Source organism: Cydia amplana, chromosome 20, assembly GCF_948474715.1.
Source record: "Cydia amplana chromosome 20, ilCydAmpl1.1, whole genome shotgun sequence".
In the NCBI taxonomy this organism is placed as follows: Eukaryota; Metazoa; Arthropoda; class Insecta; order Lepidoptera; family Tortricidae; genus Cydia; species Cydia amplana.
This window is the reverse complement of record NC_086088.1, coordinates 4,266,670-4,290,503: the sequence shown is the minus strand read 5'-3', so window position 1 is coordinate 4,290,503 and position 23,834 is coordinate 4,266,670. Positions and strand designations below refer to the sequence as shown.

The following is a 23,834-nucleotide window of genomic DNA, read 5'->3' as shown; positions in this document are numbered from 1 at the left end:
TTCTGTTTTTAGTATTTGTTGTAATAGCGGCAACAGAAATACATCATCTGTGAAAATTTCAACTGTCTGTGACAGACGGACGGACGGACGGACGGACGGACAGCGGAGTCTTAGTAATAGGGTCCCGTTTTTACCCTTTGGGTACGGAACCCTAAAAATCAGGGTGTTTTACTTGGGATGTAGGATGAAGAGAAAGAAAATTGTTTGCAACATTTGACTTGACTCTTACTAACTTGATTTTCTCAATAGTAGTCATGGTATATGCAGGAGCGCGGCTGGGGCAGCGGCGGCGGCAAAACCCGCGGGTGACGAATACACGCAGATGGAGGGACAGACCAAGGAGACCGCCCTGCAGAACCCCCCACGTAAGGAACCGGGAATAACCCGCTCTTTTGTTCTTATATAAGTAGTATTTTCATAATTTTGCGCTCTATTCTGAACCAACTTACAATAGAGCAAGATACCTCGTTCGAGCGCATTCATTGTAAATCCTGTCGATGGCACCAAGAAGTACATACCTAATATATACTCATTTAACAAGAGAGATGGATATACCTAATAGACATAACAGACTAATGTATTAATTAATTTGTCTCCAGCATACAACCCGGACGCCGCGTACGACAACGCAGCGTACAACGCTGACCCTGCTGCCCAATCGTGGGATCCCAACGCCACCTGGGACCCTAACAGCTCTTGGAGTGACCAGCAGGTAAGTAGATGCCAACGCTACTGACTTCCGCTTCCCTAAAAATTGACAATTTATTCGAGCGATGTTAACCAGAATTTGCCCCCTTTTATATAAAGCCTAACCCCCTTATGCATAAACGTTTACTAAAGTTGACAAGCCGATAATAATCGTTTGTCCCTTTCCGACGTATGGTATGATGGAAAGGGACAAACGATTATTATCGGCTTGTCAACTTTAGTAAACATTTATGAATAAGGGGGTAAAGATTTATCCTCAAAATTAGATATAGAGATCTTTATTTGCATACCTACCATAGTACAGATGTTACATACATGGACCCTGGAAAGGGTAGTTCAAAATAGGTAGTTCACAATGTCACAGTTTGCTTATTATTACTTTACTACTGACTTATAATTTCGTCACGCATGGTCTCGGCTCGTTTCTTGCGAAATAACCATTCCATCTCGTAGATATATAGTACTTATGACTTATAAGTCAAATCAACGGTAACCTCCTTACGGTAAGGTCTTGAAGCAGTTCGGTTTAGATGATAATTGTAATTGTTTGCAGTCCCAGCAACCGGCGGCTCCTGCTAGCAGCTGGGGCGACACGTACAACTCTCAGCCGCAGCAGCAACAGCAACAACAACCTGGCTCGGCTGCTCAAACGCCGGGGCAGCAGCCACAGCAACCAGCGCAGGTTGGCAACACGAAGCAAATATTCTAATGAAGATTCGAAGATTAGTTTCTAGATCTGCAAAATTGATACCTGTCCCACAGCTGTGGTGTGCTCTAGAGCCTTGATTTGTTAATAAAAAAGCAGATGTATAGTCTGTAGATTGGAAGCTGGCCCCCAACGGCTAATCCCTTGTCTATTGTGTTAAGTAAAACCGCAGGTGCCGCTACCTGCGAAAAAAGGGTAAGCCGGCACTCAGTAACCGTAGTTCTTGGGTGGTCCCTGCCACACAAGAAATGGAAAATTATTTTTCCATTTGTTCATTTTGAATCTTATTGCAATTTCCATAGGAGTTGTAATTCAATAACCAGGTAAAGTGATGGAACCATTTCTTATGCAGGGGGTGGCACGTGCCGATTTACTTAACAATAGACAAAGGATCAGCCGTTCCGGGCCAGCAGCAAATCGACATACTATACAAACTTTCCTTTTTAGGGCAATATAAAACTGCTCCAGCATGCTCTTGTTAGAGCAACAGTGACGGTTGCTCTAACAAGAGCTAAGAGAGATTTCTCTGTTTATTACGAAGCTGTCAGTCGATCCATCAATTAAAACTGTTCTTATCAGATCTGATTGGCCTGGCTCTTAATTTAAAACACAGGAGCGAGTAGACCGTAGACCTTACTTTGTCAAGACTGATGAACTTTGGATATAAAAAATGTAAGTACATAATTATCGTATCTTGGTTGCAGGCGGCGCCCGTAGCCCCGTCGTACTACAAGGCGAAGGAGTACAACCCGGAGACCGCCATCAACCCTCTCATAAAGCCCATCGGAGCAAGTAAGTAATAGTGTATTACTATTACTTTATTACATACCTAGGGCAGGAAAGTAAGAGATGAATCGTCTCAGATCACGTCTGTCTGAGACTTTCTTATTTACGTACCTGCTTATGCTTACTGACCGAGGTATGTAAGTAGGTAATATACAATTATTCTGGTCGACGGAGCCAGAAAGCGGCTACTTCGTTTAGCGCGGCGGGCCGAAAGTTAATGCTTTCCGGAAGTTTAACGAAAACAGAAAATATATTTACAAATGTGACTACATAAGTAATTAATTTATGCGAATTCACTTATTCTTACTAAAGAGCATAAGCCGTCAATTGCGTCTCGTAGTAAGTCCATCATTGAGTCTTGACCTATCCATGAACGACGAAAACAGCACGCATCTTGACTAGAACTTGATAAAGTATGAAAATTTGTGAACGTTTTGTCATTATTAAATTATACAACGAGACTTAATCACGTATCTAAGTTTTTAAGATTTACCTCCGACGTTTCGAGGACGGCGTTGTCCCCGTGGTCTCAGAGAAGACTGGCTTAAGTTGACATCAGCATCTTCTAACCGCGCGAGTTTTTCGAACTACCCGCACTTGGTCTTGTTTATCCGCTTGAACGTTTTGCGCACTAGGGATGTCACTCTGTCGACACACAACACTAACGATATTCGATTTATCGACTGTCGATATTCGTTTACGCTTACATTTACTAATGACTGGATTCCATATGGATGAGATCTTGAAACCCTCGTCCCGATTGAAATTACTAAGTCCCGTTGTACAATTTAATAATGTGTAAAAATCGTGAAAGTTTAAATCAGTGTTATTTTGTCATTAATTTGATTCAATAATTTCTTCCAGACCACTTCCAACTAGCGGCGTGGTACGTGGCGTACCCGGTGCACTGGTCCTGCCGGCATACCATGCCTGACTGCCGCGGCCGCTGGTACCCCGTCACCTTCCTCATGTCCATGCTGTGGATCTCCTTCTACTCCTACTTCATGGTGTGGATGATCACTATCATCGGTAAGTTCCGACTAGCAATGGTCTTGACACACCATGCCCGACGCCGCGGCATCTGGTTCTCCATCACCTTCCTCATGTCCATGCTGTGGATCTCCTTCTACTCCTACTTCATGGTGTGGATGATCACTATCATCGGTAAGTTCCTACTAGCAATGGTCTTGACACATCATTCCCGACTACCGCGGCCGCTGTTACCCCGTCACCACAGTATAATAAAGAGTACTAGCATACAGTATGGACGCTCCCGTTGAAAGTGCCGCCCACCCGCTGAGACCCGCTCTCGGTTACCTCACAGTTACCCTACAATGTCTTATCTCACTCACACAAGCATGGTACGCGTTTACCTACACGAGCTTAGGCTGTGTGCGTAGGAACGCGTTTGTTTCATACATTTGATCGCCAGTGTCCGAAGTGTGCCGTCATCTTCCTCATGACCATGCTTTGGATCTCCTACTTCTACTTCAAGGTGTGGATATCACCATCATCGGTAAGTTCCGACTAGCAATGGTCAGACCATTGCTAGTCGGATGTGTCAAGACACATCATGTCCGACTGCCGCGGCATCTGGTCATCACCTTCCTCATGACCATGATTTGGATCTCCTACTTCTACAAGGTGTGGATATCACCTTCATCCGTAAGTTCCAACTAGTAATGGTCTTGACACATCATGCCCGACTACCGCGGCATCTGGTACCCCGTCACCTTCCTCATGACCATGCTATGGATCTCCTACTTCTACAAGGTGTGGATATCACCTTCATCCGTAAGTTCCAACTAGCAATGGTCTTGACACATCATGTCCGACTGCCGCGGCCGCTGGTACCCCGTCACCTTCCTCATGTCCATGCTGTGGATCTCCTTCTACTCCTACTTCTACAAGGTGTGGATATCACCTTCATCCGTAAGTTCCAACTAGTAATGGTCTTGACACATCATGCCCGACTACCGCGGCATCTGGTACCCCGTCACCTTCCTCATGACCATGCTTTGGATCTCCTACTTCTACAAGGTGTGGATATCACCTTCATCCGTAAGTTCCAACTAGCAATGGCCTTGACACATCATGCCCGACTACCGCGGCATCTGGTACCCCGTCACCTTCCTCATGACCATGCTTTGGATCTCCTACTTCTACAAGGTGTGGATATCACCATCATCCGTAAGTTCCAACTAGCAATGGTCTTGACACATCATGTCCGACTGCCGCGGCCGCTGGTACCCCGTCACCTTCCTCATGTCCATGCTGTGGATCTCCTTCTACTCCTACTTCTACAAGGTTTGGATATCACCTTCATCCGTAAGTTCCAACTAGTAATGGTCTTGACACATCATGCCCGACTACCGCGGCATCTGGTACCCCGTCACCTTCCTCATGACCATGCTTTGGATCTCCTACTTCTACAAGGTGTGGATATCACCTTCATCCGTAAGTTCCAACTAGCAATGGCCTTGACACATCATGCCCGACGCCGCGGCGTCTGGTACTCCATCACCTTCCTCATGACCATGCTTTGGTTCTCCTACTTCTACTTGAAGGTGTGGATATCACCATCATCCGTAAGGTTTAACTTCTAAAGGTCTTGACTGTGAACTTTCTGTGACTTGTACTTCTGCATGTCCAAGTTTCCTAAATTCTAATGATTGTGTTCTGTCCAGGCTACACCCTGGGCATCCCGGACACGGTGATGGGGCTGACGTTCGTGGCCGCGGGCGTCTCCGTGCCTGACGCGCTCTCCTCGCTCGCCGTCATCAAGGAGGGGTGAGAATGAAAAACCATAGCGTAGTTTATTGTTTTTCCTGAACATGGTTTTACACTAGTTTATGTAATCTATTAATGGACTACTGCTACATTTATAGACTTATCATCACAACAACCTACCAACCATAATTAGAATAACAGTAATGCATAGAGACCTATTCAAACATGGCGGCATCCCTGTAGCTTACAATATGTGTTATGTTGCGTCTCAGCGCAGTATATTTATTGGGAGTTCTCGACAGTCAGACTGACTATATTTTTGTTGTCTCAGCAAAATATTCTGGCGACGTGTAATTCAATAGACGAACTTCATAATTTAATTTTAACAAGCAGAAACGTCTGCGACCGATGCTATTAAGCATATAGGTAATATTAAATTTAAAAGTGGAAAAATTACTGTCTTGGGTGAGACTTGAACTCACGGCCTCTGGATCGATACTCCAGCGCTCTGCCATCTGCGCCACCAAGACCTCATCCATAGCCAGCAAATCTTTCCACCATACTAATGGGTCTAGGGGACCCTAGCGACATCTACCGTAAAAGCGTTACACTTCTTCATGGCATTAGTAGTTTTGAAGACAACTAAGGGTTACGATCTTATCCTTATCCTTCATTTTATTCTCATGCATTATTAGCAGTACATCACATACCATTGGACACATCATAAATAAATAAAATAAAATAAAAAGCCTTTATTAATTCTCTACGAGATTACAGTTAGCTATGTTGTATACAGAATGTTTAAAAAAGTTTGTTCGTAAAGACCCCTCTTTGGGTGAAGGCCTCTTCCAGATTTCGCCAAGTTTTTCTATCCTTGGCCTTCTGTGGCCAATCCTTGCCAGCTGTAGCTGTAGCCACTATATGGACACATCATATGACACTGAAATCTCGACAGGTACGGCGACATGGCCGTCTCGAACGCAGTGGGGTCCAACGTGTTCGACATCCTGGTGTGCCTCGGCCTGCCCTGGTTCATACAGACGGCCATCATCCAGCCCGGCTCGCACGTCAACGTCATCAGCAAAGGTACTCGTCTGTCAGGGCTACTGCTTCCTATCCTGAAAATATAGATTGGTGTACATGAATTTACCTGGCTGAAAACTAATAGGTATCTACATCATTGGGAATGACATAAATTTGGATAGATCCGGGTTTCAGAGGGTAACCTGTAGGTAGATAAGGTAGGGGAAATGTGACTCGGGACCAAAGAGACATTGCCAATTAGGCTGTCGTCTTAATACGTCCATTGGATGCTACGACTACGAGTAAGTTCTATTAACTCTTTCATTGCGTACCCAATACAAATGCTACACCATGAGTACCATGACCATAGCCCGTAAAGCATTACTAATCTTAGTGATTTCAGTTAAAGGGGCAAACTTACAAAAGCAAGCTTGAAAACGTAATAAGTTTTCCCCAAGTTAATGTCTTAGGTATGCATCAACTTTAAATCCATCACTACCCTAATACGCCAACAGATTGCAAAAATTGAAGGTACATACATCTGCTTTCCAGGTCTCGTATATTCTACCTTCTCTCTCTTCTCGACCGTGATCTTCCTGATCGTGGCCACCCACGCCAACGGCTGGAAGCTGGACAGGAAATACGGCGTTGTCCTGATGATATGGTACCTCCTCTTCATCACCTTCGCCAGTCTGTACGAGCTCAACATCTTCGGGAACTTCAACCCGCCTGACTGCGAGTCTATATATTAAATTGTCTATGGTAAGTGATCTTGGTCTGTAGCCCCCTCCACACTCGCGTTCGCGGCTTCGCGCCGCAATTCGTGGAGTGTGGAGGGGGCTTTCGGTTGGCTATGCGTCCGTGCTGCCAGTTTTTTTAAAGCATAGAGTTTAGTTCGATGTTGAAATGTATTATTAAGCTCACCACAGTTGTGACGGAATTCAGGTAGCGATCTCTATTCTTCGGTCTCTTCTGAGGCATTAGTCTGAATTTTATCGTGAACGTGAAAGATATGGCAGATTTTAAAAAACTGACATATTAATTCTGGAAGATCAGACAGAACCATTACTTACATAGACATTTGGACTCGAATTCCGTCGTGTCTGCGTTGAGCCTTAAATAGATGTTCTCTTCTATTTTACGTATGTTGATTATGAAATCTTTGTAGATATAGCTGGTCAACCAAATCTTGTCAGTAAAAAAAGGCGCGAAATTCAAATTTTCTATGGGACGATATCCCTTCGCGCCTACATTTTTCAAATTTGCCGCCTTTTTCTACTGTCAAGATCTGGTTGACCAAGTATACTATTTTTGTGACTATCACAAACTTTATGCTGGTAAATGTATAACATATTATATACTAAGTTTTCTACTACATAATACCATTGTCTTATGATGAATAAAACATCGATGTTGTTCTCGCTATCTGTAAATTATATTTTATGTTTAAGCAATTAACTATTGGATATAATTCTAATAATTACGTAGGTTATTGTAGATATTCTTAAAGCATATTTAATGTTTTATGTACATTGAACTGTACCCAAAGGTTGACATCAATATTGGAGATTTACACGAGAATGTCGCTTACGTAACGCCATTCTTCTAATACTTCTAAAAATGCTAAGAAAGCGATATTGGGTCTCGTAAAATATTTTGATGACTTGACTAACACATTGGCAGTATATTTTCGGGCTTTTCGGATTTATTTGAGGCATCTACCAGACAAGGCAAAAGCGTTACGTAAGCGATATTCTCCTGTAACCCCCTACTATACCCCCCCCCCCCCCTATTTTATACTAGAGATTTTTTTAATCACCACTCGCTTAAAATGAACTAAACATAGAAGGTAGCATCCTATAGAAGTGGTCTACGCGTGCCTCCGTGAGGGACAAAACATATAAATTCGACCAATCATAGCGTCGCATTGCGACACTATGATTGGTCGAATTTATTTGTTATGGTGGGCAACAAATAAATTCGACCAATCATCCTTACTAATTTATGGTGGGGAATAAAGAAAAATGTGAGTCTGTGACAAGGACAAACAATAATAGCGCTTTCGCTGCTACTCCTACTGAAAGATACATAAGACTATCCCGTTCTGTCAGTTATCCCCACCACTCATGCCCAATCCAGTTATACTAGATTCATGGAACTAAAGGAAAACTTCTAGTAACATTCTGTAACAACCTTCACCTATTTAATGAAGCCGCTTTAGTGCAGGGTTTCTAGAAGTTTGACTTTTGACCTTGTAGAGTAACGTTCCAAGAAACCAGATGTTACCAGGCCGAAAAGTGGTGCCGCTACCCTCTGATATGTTTCTATTACTATTGTAGGTACCTACTTACCTATAATTTTAAGGATAAGGCGTATTACGTTTATGAAATATTGCGATGCTCAAAAAAATGCAACACTCATGAATTGAGCTCCAATCGCCATAAAAAATATGGGTTCTTGGGGCACTTTTTACGAGAGTTGACTTACAATTTGAACTACATTTAAGTATTTTCCAAGCTATAGCAAGTAATTAATGTCCGTAATAAAGTCGTTTAAGGCCTAAGGTTTGTAAAGTTTCTTATGAATAGAAATGCTAGACGTTTTCCTGAAAATACAATAGATTATTTCGTCAGGTGACAAGCAAAACTCACTAATTGCCACCACAAGTTCACAGCCATAGTGAACCATATTAGTACTAAAAGAAGGTTGATCTTTGTTTAAATGTTTTTTAGTAGGTAATTAGTGAGTTTTGCTTGTCACCTGACGATTTGATAGCTTGCACTGGATTCACTTGGAACAGTCTTATTATTAAAACATGTGGTGAATGAGAAAATAGACAAAGTTGTTCAAAACAATAAATACACAGCAAACACAAAGAAATTGGTCAGATTGTACTTACACTATAATGACACGATTATTAGTGTACTAAAATAGATTTTAGACTCGTAGTAATCAAACAAAACATACCCAAATAATAAATCGAATTTATATGTTCGATGGAACGAAATCATCGAAGTATCACGAATTAACAACTTTAAATTGTATTTTTATTACAATATAATTAGTAAAAAAACTTTTTTCTCCTACAAAATGTATATAAAACTAGACCATCTCAATTCTAAATCTAATATCTTCCATCTTATGCCAGCAGGTATGAAATAGACTGATAATAAAATCTGTTTCCAATAAAATACCTCAAAGATGACCAGATTCTTCCTTCTTTAACATTATTTGTACAACATTATGTAGTTGACAATAAAAAATAACACATTTCTATGATTAGTAGATTAGATTAGAAGTTATTTAAATCAATTAATGTATTTTAACGCTTGAAAACTTATGGTTTAATTATGAATATTCGAAAATCTTTCCGAATACCTAGTATTCCACGAAAATGTCGCCTACGAAATGCTACATGCTTAAGTATTATGAGATTGTTAGGAGACCAACTTCTGGGGCCCATTTCTCAAAAGCTTGTAACTTGTAATACAAGCGGATGTCACTTTTTGACAGCTTTTGTTAGAAAGGGACTTCCTCTTGTATTACAAGTTACAAGCTTTTGAGAAACGGGCCCGGTCGTAGCATTTCGTAAGCGACACTATTGTGGTATGCTCAATGTACATGATTTCTTTACTGTTTACGAACTCTGCTAGTTCTACGGCGTAGCGCTCCGTAGCTCCGTAGCGAAGCTGCACCTTCAACAATTGTAAAAGTTGAAGCCTACCTACAATCCCTATAGGTATTAAAATATGTACCTATATGTCTTACAATATGTAAAAATATTTATTTTATTTAAAAACGATGCAATATTTTACAAATGATTTTATTTTTAAAAATGCCACGTACCTATATCATTATCAGAATAAAAATTAAAGATGTAAATAAATATATTATGTGGTTAAATGTGATGCGTTTATGCAGATAAACATAATAGTATTAAGTATTATAAGTCGGTAGTTACGATGAAAAAAGGATGACACTGCAATAGGGCACCGTTTTCTTAAGTAATTATTTCAATAGGGTAGGTTGCAGATTTTCCTACGATAAAGTCTGCAAACTACCCACATACGCCTATAATAATTACTTGATAATACTCATAGACAAGTACTATTTTTCGCGTTAAAAATGTAAGTATATTTCTATGAAAAGCCACTTAATGCTGGATTATCAATTTATCATATAAAAGTTATTATAATAGTATAATTTTTTTTTCGTATTTTAGTGCTTCTGAATGTTGAATCTGAATGTAACGCGATCGCCTTTGCATAAAATTGTATTACTCTGTAAATGTTTCGTAGGCATTACCTAACAATGCGACAATAATGTTGTCTATTACTTCTTTATGTAAAATAAATAATCTCTTATATTTAATTTGGCATAATGCCTGTCTTAAGGTAAGATGTACCTTCTTTAACCTTTTGGACGCCAATGACCGATATATCCGCACCGTAGGTTCAACGCCAAAGACCGATTAATTGATCACAGACCACAGAGCAACATAGACCTACGTGCATATGCATAAAGTTCAATTTCAGTTTTGACACACGGTGACGTGGCGTCAGAGTGACAGCTTTTGTGTTTGACACAGCGTCGAAAAGGTTAAAAATACCTATACCTAAGTAGGTGAAGATTTCATATAGTGTGTGATAAAATATACCCTTACTATTTAAATAAATCTTTTTTCGTAAATAATATGCTTAACTTTAATTGTCAACGTCCAGGAACCAAATATATTAGTATTGTGATTGTTTTTTCCTGTAGAGTTTCAACATATTTTTATATGTGTTATCTTATTAATTAATAGTAAAATGTACATAACTAGCGTAATGCTAGAGCTTACAGGTTTTTCGAAAACCTGTAGGCATTAGTAAAAGAAATAATACCTAATATAATGTAAAACGGTCAGGAAACAAGTCTAGATAGCGGCTAGACTCCTGGGAGACTAAAAGTTGAGTCTAGGAAAGGAAATTTTAATGTGATTTAAACACTAGGTACCTACCTACAAAATTACGTATCCTGCAAGATCATACTTACAGATTCAGGGTATGAATTACGGAAAATGGTCCAAATGAAAGTAACAAAACTGAAATAACTAAAACTATGTGAAAGGCATTTTAAGGACATGTCTATTTAGGTCAGATTGGAAGCCCTAGGCTCAACTTTTCAATTCACAAACTAGGTTAAACCTGATCCAAGATGACACGGCAGAATTCAACATCTTGCTTCAATTAATAATGTCAATTTGATGTGAAATCAATTATTACTGCGTAAGAGATCGCGACTAAACGTGAAATGTTATCGTTTATTATAAAATCGACGGAAAATATAATGGATTATACGGTACAGTAAAATTATTATGAACTTGGAAACTTGTAAATGTGTAAATCTGTTTCAGAAAGGAATCATCAGTCGAATAGGAGTTTGAAAAATCTCTCAACTCTGTCCCGCGGACGCGATTTCATACAAAATGCATGAAAAATCATAATCACCTATAGACTCGAGGGGTTAAGATTCGGATAGGTATGACCTATTATATATAGGGATTGTCAAAATAAACTGTTTCATCACTGAGTTAAAATTCATAAGACCAAAGTTTAAAGGTACCTATTCCAAACTGATGGATCTTTTCTTGAAAATATTTTAATGTAAAATATAACACTATCTAACTCTTCTCTCCATGGTTCGCATATTGTAAATATATTTCGGCTGCGCTACCAGCCAATAATCATAGGAGCAAAATACACAGTAGTGGACCATTATAGGTAAAACTTAGCCTCCCTGTACCTATTTGAATGATAAATAAACCTTACTTACTTATTATTTTATATTCTGAGTTGTCTAGAGCAAAATTATTTAAAAGCCGCTCGGGCTTTTGAAATAACAAGATTATCAAGTGAATCGCAGTAGTATAAAATCAGTAGTTTAGTGTTATAGATGTTTTCTACTATGACAGAGCTTTATTCATATCTTACTACTGTAAGTATCGTTTATTTAGCCGCTTATACTGTGAATACAAACTATGCGAGGTCAGTGCACGGCATTTTCAAGTCAATCGCAGTAAAAAGATAAAAGTAGATAGTCTTGATACTGCATCGGTACCTATATCGTGTTACCTAAGTTATTCTAAGTAGGATATTTATGACTGCTATAGTAATTGGCCACTCCTTACAAATAAGAAAGAAACAAGCCAATTGAAGCTTGTTAAGAGTGGCCAATTACTATGTAGTGGCCAATAGGTAAATATTGCAGTCACCCTACATAGAATACCTAAAGTCGTGCTACGATCATGTTCAAGTTGATAATTTTGCTACTGACTGTACCATAGTACTGCCGAACAGAGGCCCTATTCTCAAAAGCTTGTAACTTGTAATACAAGTGAAAGTCCCTTTCTAACAAAACAAAAGCTGTCAAAAAGTGACATCCGCTTGTATTACAAGTAACAAACTTTTGAGAAACGGGTCTCAGGTAGAGAGGTAGTAAATGTAGGATAAAACTAGTTTTATAATAGATCGGTACGAATTATTTATACAGACTCATCTACTTTTCCCTTTTGACTATTCTAGACATAACAGATATACTTACTAATGGTGTTCGTAGCTTCAACACAAAATCAGCACTTTATAAAATAAATAGTGTAACACAGTTGTTTTTCTAAGACAGTTTTTAACATAGTTTTGTAATATTGTGTACGGTACGGGATTTCAGACGCATAGTATAATCGCTTTAGCAAAATAGGCTGTAATCATCCTAGTCATTCGTACTTTTACTTTATGATTGTACCTACTTATAGCATTGTATTTTAGTATCTTGTATATCTTGTAAGCACATTTATATTAGTCGATTATGAAAATCTGAAGTAAACTTAACCCCCTTCTAAAGGAAGGACGCTTATGACGAGGAATTTCGTAATACATGGTCATAATAGGGCCCTCCACACTCGTGCGCAAATCGCGGCGCGAAGCCGCAAACGCGAGTGTGGAATCGATTTTCGCAATCAGCGCAATCTGAACCTTGTCTGAATGCACGAAGGTTGACGTTTGGCTGTATCCGCGCGCGTCAGTAAACGTCCTTGGCGGGCAATGGGTTAAAGACCCGAAAGAAATTAATATAAATGTGCCTAACAGCTTTATCAATCACCTGTTGAACTCGTTTCAAATGTTTAATGTTAGTGTCTCGCGTCAAATAATAGTTAGCGTTGATTTTCAACTTAACCTTTGACTAGTTTCGTTTAAATGAAAACGGACTTTAAATCATTGGAATAAAAACTAGTTTCGAATTAATTTGTTATCTTTACACTTGTTATTATTATTATACCTACTTATTTGAACTGAAAGTGCAAAGGACTCGCCAAATAAAGGGCGGGTCTACATCAACTCTATTTTCAACTCCTTCCGCTAATATTAGCTATGAATTATTGAGCAACACTTTATTCATCTGTCGCGACACTTGAAATCTAGTGTCTGATAAATCCGCCATCTGTGACATACACCCGGGACAACGAATATTTCCACCCACTTTCCACCATTAGCGCCTTAGGGAGGTACCCATAGCGACATCTACTGTAAGAGTGTTACACTTCTTGAACAGCTGTGTTGGAAATTCACCAGTAATAGCCATAACACACTACCGCACCGCACCGCGACTTTGGTGCGGTGCGGTAGTGTCACGGCTTTAAGGCCTGTGCACTGTTGGATGTTGGAGCCGCACACGCACACGTCACGCAAGCGGTGTGCCGTCTCTCATAAGGATCTGTATACTACAACGCCGCACGCGCACGTGCACGACACGCAGTCGATGTGCACAGGCCTTTAACGATACGCCGTCTCATACTAAACCTGATAGCATCGTTTGCAGACATTTCTACTTATTACAAAATAAATCTAGTGAGCCTTTGATGCACTTTCAGAGATGAGCAAATGTTTTAACTTTTCAGTATTATCCTGTATCCCAATTGGTTACTACTGTTCTGAATCGATGTTTTTGTATGTTGCCGTTAGACTAGGTGTTCATTCTGTGCCCGACGGGCTTACGTGAAATTATTGTTATAAAGAATGTTAAATAAAGTGTAAAATGTGCATCGCTGTTTTTCTTTACCGTATACCTAAAGCAGAGCTCAGATGTTTGAGCGAGACAACGCTATGCACGTAAGAGCGACATCCCGCTCACATATCGCAATGACGTGCGAATCGTATCCAGTGTGCTAAGCGCCTTATACTAAACTGGTATAGGGTAAAATACCTATCCATCCATCCATCTTTGGTATTGGTACATGGTATAATAATATATATTGGTACGTAAAGAGGCCCACTGATTAACAGTCCTCCGGACGGTATCGGCCTGTCAGTTGTTCGGAACTGTTTATTAGGTCGACCTGTATGTAACTAACATGTAATGGAATCTTGCAAGTTAAATTTGACCCACTTCCCGGTTTCCGATTGAGCTGAAATTTTGCATACACATGTAAGTCGGGTGACAATGCAATATTATGGTACCATCGAGCTGATCTGATGATGGAGACAGGAGCTGGCCTTAGGAACTCGACCTGTATGTAACTAAATTGTAATGGAATCTTGAAAGTTAAATTTGATCCACTTCCCGGTTTCCGATTGAGCTGAAATTTTGCATGCACATGTAAGTCGGGTGACAATGCAATATTATGGTACCATCGAGCTGATCTGATGATGGAGACAGGAGGTGGCCATAGGAACTCTGTGATGAAACAACACAACCTATTTGTGTTAGGGATTTTTACAATTGTCTCGATGAGTATTAGTTGTCTGTCGTAAGAAAAGTACAGTCAGCGATAAAAGCGTGTAACAAAAATGAAATTTTTGCCAAAAACTTAATTGTTCTGACAGGCCGATACCGTCCGGCGGACTGGTAATCAGTGGGCTCAACAAGCGTAGGAAAACCATAATTTGGGGACACCTTTTTTTTACGTTGGAAAAATCCTTTTACGCATCTCGTCTCGAGGGGAGTAAGACGGGTATGACGGACTAAAGGGCGAGGACCTACTACCGTCTAAAAACCCAACGAGTGCCACCTCCGCCTATAACGGAGCGACGCAGGATCACGGTGTGCATTCAACTGCGACAATTTGGGGACACCTAGCGTAGGGTACGTGGGTAAACCAAAGTCAAGAAATACAAATTAAATTACTCGTTTATTTTTTTATTCATTAATTATATTTATAGTTAAAAGTGCAGTACACTGAGTAAACTCAGTCCACTGGGGACGGGAAACGCCGAGGCCGTTACACTACTGACGATTACCATCGCACGTTAATATAAAAAAGGAATATTGAGATCCATTTTATCACGAGGCCTAGAGTCACAAATTCCATAGTCAAACGAAGGCGAGGCATTCCCCGTCCCCAGTACACCCCCCTACTCGTAACCACTCAAGATCTCTTATATTACACGGGGTCCCGTTGTTTCCCATAAAGTTTTAAGTCATAATGTATTGTTTGTCATATTATCATTAATCATAAAACTGAAACAGTTAACATTTCAGGATTTTCGTTAGGTTATCCTCTTATCCTATAGATAGGTTAGGTTAGGTTTGTTTTATGGCAATCCTGAAAACTGACGCGTTTCTGAACCAAATGAAATTATAGGGCTTTTTTTGTTTTTTTATTAGGTTTAGTTTTAGTTATTTTATTTTATAAGGTACTTAAGTATTAAGTTTGTATTATTTTTTTAATGATTGTATTATTTTTGAAGTGAATTAGAAGTGTGAGAATGTTTGATCTCCGAAATAAATGTCCTGCAGCGATTCTCGCCACTTTATACCTATATAAAAGGGTATTGCAAAATTATGACTAACGAAAATTCGGGCAAACAATACATTATGGCTTAAAACTATTTGGGAAACAATAGACCCATATTACATACATCCTCTTACTGTAACTTACGATACTCGACGTCTCGTGACACAAGTTAGGTTACTATGGAAGCATGGCTGCGGGTCGAGTGCTATCGGGTTGGTTCAATATAAAAATATCATCTCCGGCGTTCGCGTCAGTGTCACGAAACATCGTCAGTTCAAAAATGTTAGCGTGTTCTTAAAAAAATAACAGTTAAAATGAACACTGTCTTATATTTACATTTTTTTATCTCGCTTTAAAATATATGATACGCAATGTACCAATTGTTTATCCGGAGCTTAGCGCGGTTTTCATATTTACACTAAAGTCGCGAACGGGTCGCCGCGCGCGTAGCTTCAACAATTCGATCAGTTACTTATTCTAAGTATATTTTTTTCGAATCTTTTACATTTTTTTTTATTTCAATACAGAATCCTATTTATAATTAGTAATCATTAAATTTTTAATGAACATTTTTAGCCAATATCGTCTTTTCTGCCGCCGTATCTCAGCCATCGTGTATATGTACAGAGTATTGCTGAAATACATCGCCAGTCAGTAATTATACAATAAATTCAATGTAAACACTAGCTAATTAGAAAAAGAAACTAACATCGAAACTAACTAAATATTGAGAGCGATTAACTGTCTACCCGACGCTTGCCCGGCGTTACTTGTTACTTTACATCTTACATATTTTTATTCTTTCGAAAAATGCATTCCAATGATTCATGGATCTTAAATTCTTAATACGAACCGAACATTTCGGAGCTATATTACAACATACCCGCTGGCGATCAAACCCAAAACACAATAACTGCTGAAAATCATAACGGTCGTTATGTATTTTCTATTTATTGGATTGGATTTGTCCGCTAGTCTACACGTCTAAAGTTAGTCACCGAAGTTTAATACGTTTATAATAATCGTAAAATAAAACAAATCCGCCCGATGACGGAGACACAGTGTTTTAAACAAAGGCCTCTTGTAATATAATATAAAGCCAGTTCGCCGTTTGCCGGTAGATTAGACGCTCGACGTTACGCTTGACGCTTGACGCTGTTGACGCTCGACACGACGCGCGTCGCACGATCACACACACAAACACACAGTCACACACGCACGCGAATGCTATCGCGTTCTCTTTTTCGCCGGACCGCCCGTGGCTGTCGAACGTCGTAATCTCTTTCACTGGAAAAGAAAACGGAATGTCAGTGAAAGTACAAACAGCTTCAGTAAATAAATATAATAATTAATAATAAATATCATAGAATAAGTTTGAAATCTACATAGTTCTAATTTAACTAACACTTGAACGATAAGTGCTAAACGAAAATAATTATTTTTATTAAGATAAATACATATGAAACAAAAACAAATAAGACTCCAAAATAAACTACTCGTTTCATAACTAATGAATCTCTTATGACCTACATGTTCTAGATATCTTACGACCAGAAAAAAAAAAACACATGTAATCTAAAATGCGCGATAAATTTAATATGAATCACAAACTACGCAGTAATTTAATTACATACCTACATATGTACTTGTACTCTGATTGCTATGTAAACATTATCTTTAGTAAACCATTTACCTGAATTCACTTTGGCTCATGCCCTTGACTAATTATCAATGCAAGGAAAAGCTTAATCATTTGCATGTTTTTAATTAATTTATACAAAATTCATATGCCGACGTTTCATCGTATAGATGCGCCTTAATTCACAAAAACTATATTTTTTAAGAGCAAATCGGCACTCATTTTGTAATTTATTCAATTTTTCTAGATCTAGACACATTATTGGCTTTACATTAGTAAATAAATAGTGTCAAAAAAAGCCTAAAACGAAATAGAGCTCTGGTAGTTTCTCAAAATTAACTAGTTATATTTATAAGTATACATTACAATGAGTAAAAAGAACGTATATTCAATATTTTTCTATAACTTATAAAGTAAAAATTTACAACAGATACGCACACATACAAACAGACACGCTTCCAATCACAGTATCGTACAAAGCTAGCCAGTAATTCATTTAAATTATTTAAAATCAACTTGGCACCGTTGGTAGCTTCCTGATCGAATACCGTTGTAAGACAAATGGTAATAAAACATGTCTAATAAACGAACCTAACGTGAAAGCTACAATAATCCCCATTCCCCACTAATATTATAAATGCGAAAGTCACTTGATCTATCTGCCTTTTCAAGCTTAGGGTGGTATTCCATCTGCCCAAAATTTGATAAAATTTGTATTTGGGTGAATCAACTTTTTCTTGTCACTCGTTGCCTTGGTTACGTTCTCCTGGGTCATCAATTATTTTGTGATTAGAACTACAGGGTGAAGGATCGTATATTAGGAGACGAATAAATACTCAAACATCCCGAATTATACAATAGGGTGAATAATTTTTTTCTTGTCACTCGTTGCCATGGTTACGTTCTCCTGGGTCACTCTTTAAAACCTGATTTTTAGGCATTTAAATTCACCAAACACGCTTTTTTGTGATACTTATACACCCTTTCCATTGAGGGTCGTCTTCCAAGCGTGTCACAGAATAAATAATAGTACTAAGTACAGAAGACTCACTCTCTAACAAAACGCGTCTGTTACGATCAGCACAGATATGGCCGCTAGGTGGCGACAGCGCCACGCGCGGCTTATGGCTTTCCCCAAAATTGGGGCCGAACGGATGTACTTTTAGCTACCTGTAGCAAAGCGACGAAATCGCGGAGTGAGCCACGCCTGGTGGTGTACAATGTCTTCTAACAAACTATGCTACTATTCTCTCTTGGCTGACCGGACAGAATAACAACAAGAAATAGTTGATCCACCCATTTGCGTCTCACATTTTGCGAGAGTGACGCAATGCACATTTGATCAAATATTGGACAGGTGGAATACCACACTTAAACCGCTGAGCAGATTTAGACGAAATTTTATATGGAAATAGTTCAAGTCAAGGACATAAGAATTCATTTAGTTTTTTTAGAACGGGAATAGAAATAAGTTGTTTAATTTTCACCTACCCTCTGGAAGGGAGAAAAGGACTGCTGCCTTCGAATAAGGTTGAAGAGGCCAATTAAGAGCCAACAGGAGCTAAGATTTAAATATTTTAGGTAAATATACCCGTCTCGCTAACGGAAGCGGCTCCTAAAACTAGTGCGATAAGGACAAGGCGAAAAATCCTGCGTAAAAATATCAAAAATCGAGGTTTCGTACTCGACTGTTTCCTCCTCCAAAACTTAACCAATCGTAACCAAATTTGGAAATCTAAATGATTATGAAATTATCTGTGTCGGACCGTTCTGTTTTTTTGACTAATTGATGTCAGTTTTGAATAGCACGCCTCTCATTGCGGCATACTCAATTAGGCCATTTTGGCCATTTTTAAAGGGCTCTAGCGCCTTAACAAACAAAAATATCAAAAAAAGCAAAACGGTCCGACACAGATATTGACAATATTAATCTGTGTTGAAAAAATCATTGCTCTAGCTTCAAAACCCACGGAGGAAACAGTCGAGTACGTTTGTATGTTTCACAAATTATGTATCTCTGTTGCCGACAACAACATATACTAAAAATAAAATAAAATAAATATTTAAGGGCGGCTCCCATACAACACGATTTTTTTTGCTCTATTTTTTGTTGATGGTGCGGAACCCTCCGTGCGCGAGTCCGACTCGCACTTGGCCGGTTTTTTAGAACTGTCAAAACGATTTGCCAATATGGAATTTGTATGAAAACGTGTGTAGTGACGTCACAGTGAACTCGCCTACTTTTTATTATACTTCCATCCGATTTATTAAATATAAATTGTGTTTAAAAATAACTGCTATCTATATTTTTCTAATAATTATCTGGTGCTTTATTTCGTGCACAGTGTGATATAATTTATTTTAAGTAGAGGAAAGTACCCAATTCTTTTACTCCATTGTGTTTCGTGGCCCCCACGGTAGCTGCATTAGTACTCGATCAGGAAGCTAACCAGCCCTTATTTGTTTAACACATACAAATAAACCAAATTATTAATTAAAAATCATTAATGTCAAACAAAACCTAGTAAAACAGACCTAAATATCATACCAATAAATCAATTTCCCTATTAAAACCAATGCTAATATTGCCAAAACATCGGAACTAGATTCTAAGCTGGCGGTAGCGTATCCATAGTGATGTTGAGTGATGTTGGGAATGTTTAGGATATTTTCTTGACTTGACTGATGGACTGCTTGATCGCTTGCTTCGAAGCTTCGTTGGCGTTCACTGACTTTACCTAGGGAGTGGATAGGAAGGGGAGGTTGTCAGTGTCAGTAGGATTTCATTCATTGACTGTATCATCTACTGGGCCATCCACATTTTACTATATGCTTAACTCGTTCGGGTCTTTCCTATAGGGATCGCAAAGTTAAGAAAGTAAAAGCTAATTTTAACACTGTACAGTAGACTTCAAAGATATGTTTACACTTTAGCATCTTACTCCGTTGTAATAAGGCGAAAAATGTAAACATATCTTTGACGTCAACTGTACCTTTCCAGATATGCGACATTTTTTAGTACTCGCGACTCAAATAAAATAATGTGATGTGATATACGTACGACCGGTAATTTTTATTGTAGAAAACTCTTTTCAGAAATGTATTTGACCATTTTGAATGTATTTGAAGCGCTGGTGGCCTAGCGGTAAGAGCGTGCGACTTTCAATCCGGAGGTCGCGGGTTCGAACCCCGGCTCGTACCGATGAGTTTTTCGGAACTTATGTACGAAATATCATTTGATATTTACCAGTCGCTTTTCGGTGAAGGAAAACATCGTGAGGAAACCGGACTAATCCCAATACGGGCCTAGTTTACCCTCTGGGTTGGAAGGTCAGATGGCAGTCGCTTTCGTAAAAACTAGTGCCCTCGCCAATTACTGGGATTAGTTGCCAAGCGGACCCCAGGCTCCCATGAGCCGTGGCAAAATGCCGGGACAAACGCGAGGAAGACGATGATTTGACCATTTTGACCCAACTATGTTAATAATTTTGAAATACTGAGTAAAGCAAAACAATCAGAGCCATATAGTGAACCATGGTACAAGTCAGCTGCCGGTGTCGGACTCGGCGGGAGAAAACCTCCCGCTTAACCCTCTCCGGGCAGCCGCGCTCGCGGTCTGTGAATGGTTTGAGTTCATCATTTTGTTTTGCTTCAATATACTCAACGCCATAGACTAGGAATCCTCTAGACTGAGTTTAGAGCAATTATTTCATGAAACCGATGCTGCCAAAAATACGGGGGTGCGGGGGGACGAGGTGAGCGAATCCCGTGCCGTGATTGGTCCGTTCAAGGACACGGACCAATCACGTCACGGGATTGACTCGAAGATGGAGTAAAACTACCGTATAAGTGGCAGAGGGGGTAGCGTTACTATGCTCAGTCTAGAGGATTCCTAGTCTATGACTCAACGCAAATTGTGCGCAGCTACTAGTTAACTACATTTTGCAGCGATGGTGGTAATCTTATCAGAATTTTGACATTTACTACTTTATATCTCTTTGTTTTGTTAACATTTGCCTGTAAGATAAGATTTATTAGCTTCATATACCTAAGATGGACTAATTACCTACCTAACTGATGTAAAAAAGTAATGACATAAATGCATTTGTATTTATATTAGAAAGGAGAGGAAAGGTAGAGGAACTAGACGGATCATATATATTATACTGACTCTAAACAAGTTACAAAACCGGAGTATTCAATGAGTAGGAATAAGGCGAATTCACACAAAAGGATCCAAATTGCGAAGAAATTGTTTCTGTATGGGACCCGCCTATAGATGCGTTGAACGCGGAAAGAGCCAGAGGGGCTACCGCAAAAATCGAAATTCGCAAATTGCGGGGATCTTTCTTTTTTACTCCAATGAAGGCGTAATTAGAGTGACATAGAGCCAGTGTTGGCCGAACGTTAATCCCAATTACCATTAAAAATTAACCATTGAAAAGGTTAATTCGAATTAACCATTAACCATTGAAGGAAAATTAATTGTCAATTCGCATTAACATCAATTTGCATTAATATTAATTTATTTCGAACCATTAAAAATTAAAAAGAATTAATGGTTAATGCTTCACAAACCATTAAAAATTAAATCAATTTTTAATGACAATTAAAAATATTATTGATAATTATCAATTAACAAAAATATATCGTAATTTTATAAAGGCGCCCGTAATTTTTATCTAGCTAGTGGACCTCAGGTTTGGTGCAACATAGAAACACGCCGTTTGGTCATCCGACTCGTCTTGATGAGCACTTGGGAAACCAGTACCCAAGATAGAGCTGATGCTGAACCCTGGGTGTACCTAGTGGAATTCAGGTTTGGTGCAACATACACACACGCCGTTTAGGCTATTCGACTCGTCACAATGAGCACTTGGGAGAGCAGTACCCAAGATGGAGCTGATGCTGAACCCTGGCTGTACCTAGTGGAACTCAGGTTTGGTGCAACATAGACACACGCCGTTTAGGCTATTCGACTCGTCACAATGAGCACTTGGGAGAGCAGTACCCAAGATGGAGCTGATGCTGAACCTTGGCTGTACCTAGTGGAACTCAGGTTTGGTGCAACATAGACAAACGCCGTTTTGGTCATCCGACTCGTCTTGGTGAGCACTTGGGAGAGCAGTACCCAAGATAGAGCTCATGCTGAACCCTGGCAGTACCTAATGGAACTCAGGTTTGGTGCAACATAGACAAACGCCGTTTTGGTCATCCGACTCGTCTTGATGAGCACTTGGAGAGCAGTACCCAAGGTAGAGCTGATGCTGAACCCTGGCAGTACCTAATGGAACTCAGGTTTGGTGCAACATAGACAAACGCCGTTTTGGTCATCCGACTCGTCTTGGTGAGCACTTAGGAGAGCAGTACCCAAGATAGAGCTGATGCTGAACCCTGGCTGTACCTAGTGGAACTCAGGTTTGGTGCAACATAGACACACGCCGTTTAGGCTATTCGACTCGTCACAATGAGCACTTGGGAGAGCAGTACCCAAGATGGAGCTGATGCTGAACCTTGGCTGTACCTAGTGGAGCTCAGGTTTGGTGCAACATAGACACACGCCGTTTTGGTCATCCGACTCGTCTTGATGAGCACTTGGGAGAGCAGTACCCAAGATAGAGCTGATGCTGAACCCTGGCAGTACCTAATGGAACTCAGGTTTGGTGCAACATAGACAAACGCCGTTTTAGTCATCCGACTCGTCTTGATGAGCACTTGGGAGAGCAGTACCCAAGATAGAGCTGATGCTGAACCCTGGCAGTACCTAGTGGAACTCAGGTTTGGTGCAACATAGACACACGCCTTTTGGTCATCCGACTCGTCTTGATGAGCACTTGGGAGAGCAGTACCCAAGATAGAGCTGATGCTGAACCCTGGCAGTACCTAATGGAACTCAGGTTTGGTGCAACATAGACAAACGCCGTTTTGGTCATCCGACTCGACTTGATGAGCACTTGGGAGAGCAGTACCCAAGATAGAGCTGATGCTGAACCCTGGCTGTACCTAGTGGAACTCAGGTTTGGTGCAACATAGACACACGCCGTTTAGGCTATTCGACTCGTCACAATGAGCACTTGGGAGAGCAGTACCCAAGATGGAGCTGATGCTGAACCTTGGCTGTACCTAGTGGAACTCAGGTTTGGTGCAACATAGACACACGCCGTTTTGGTCATCCGACTCGTCTTGATGAGCACTTGGGAGAGCAGTACCCAAGATAGAGCTGATGCTGAACCCTGGCAGTACCTAGTGGAACTCAGGTTTGGTGCAACATAGACACCCGCCGTTTTGGTCATCCGACTTGTCTTGATGAGCACTTGAGAGACAAGTACCCAAGATAGAGCTGATGCTGAACCCTGGGTGTACCTAGTGGAATTCAGGTTTGGTGCAACATACACACACGCCGTTTTGGTCATCCGACTCGTCTTGATGAGCACTTGGGAGAGCAGTACCCAAGATAGAGCTGATGCTGGACC

At 39.9% G+C, this 23,834-nt stretch overlaps 2 protein-coding genes across 2 annotated transcripts in view; one reads left to right on the top strand and one right to left on the bottom strand.

The window, feature by feature from the left end:
• LOC134657708 (probable sodium/potassium/calcium exchanger CG1090) overlaps positions 1-6,726 on the top strand; it is a 56,365-nt gene extending 49,639 nt beyond the window's left edge. The window contains exons 10-17 of the mRNA XM_063513271.1: positions 268-365; positions 600-712; positions 1,217-1,390; positions 2,119-2,206; positions 3,065-3,229; positions 4,888-4,990; positions 5,886-6,016; positions 6,506-6,726. Coding sequence (XP_063369341.1) covers positions 268-365; positions 600-712; positions 1,217-1,390; positions 2,119-2,206; positions 3,065-3,229; positions 4,888-4,990; positions 5,886-6,016; positions 6,506-6,705 — 1,072 coding nt within the window. The 3' untranslated portion in view covers positions 6,706-6,726. The remainder of the gene's footprint in view (positions 1-267; positions 366-599; positions 713-1,216; positions 1,391-2,118; positions 2,207-3,064; positions 3,230-4,887; positions 4,991-5,885; positions 6,017-6,505) is intronic.
• A 13,244-nt stretch (positions 6,727-19,970) lies between these two features.
• Positions 19,971-23,834, bottom strand: part of LOC134657571 (casein kinase I-like) — a 34,378-nt gene continuing 30,514 nt past the window's right edge. Inside the window, exon 9 of the mRNA XM_063513147.1 lies at positions 19,971-20,099. Coding sequence (XP_063369217.1) covers positions 20,022-20,099 — 78 coding nt within the window. The 3' untranslated portion in view covers positions 19,971-20,021. The remainder of the gene's footprint in view (positions 20,100-23,834) is intronic.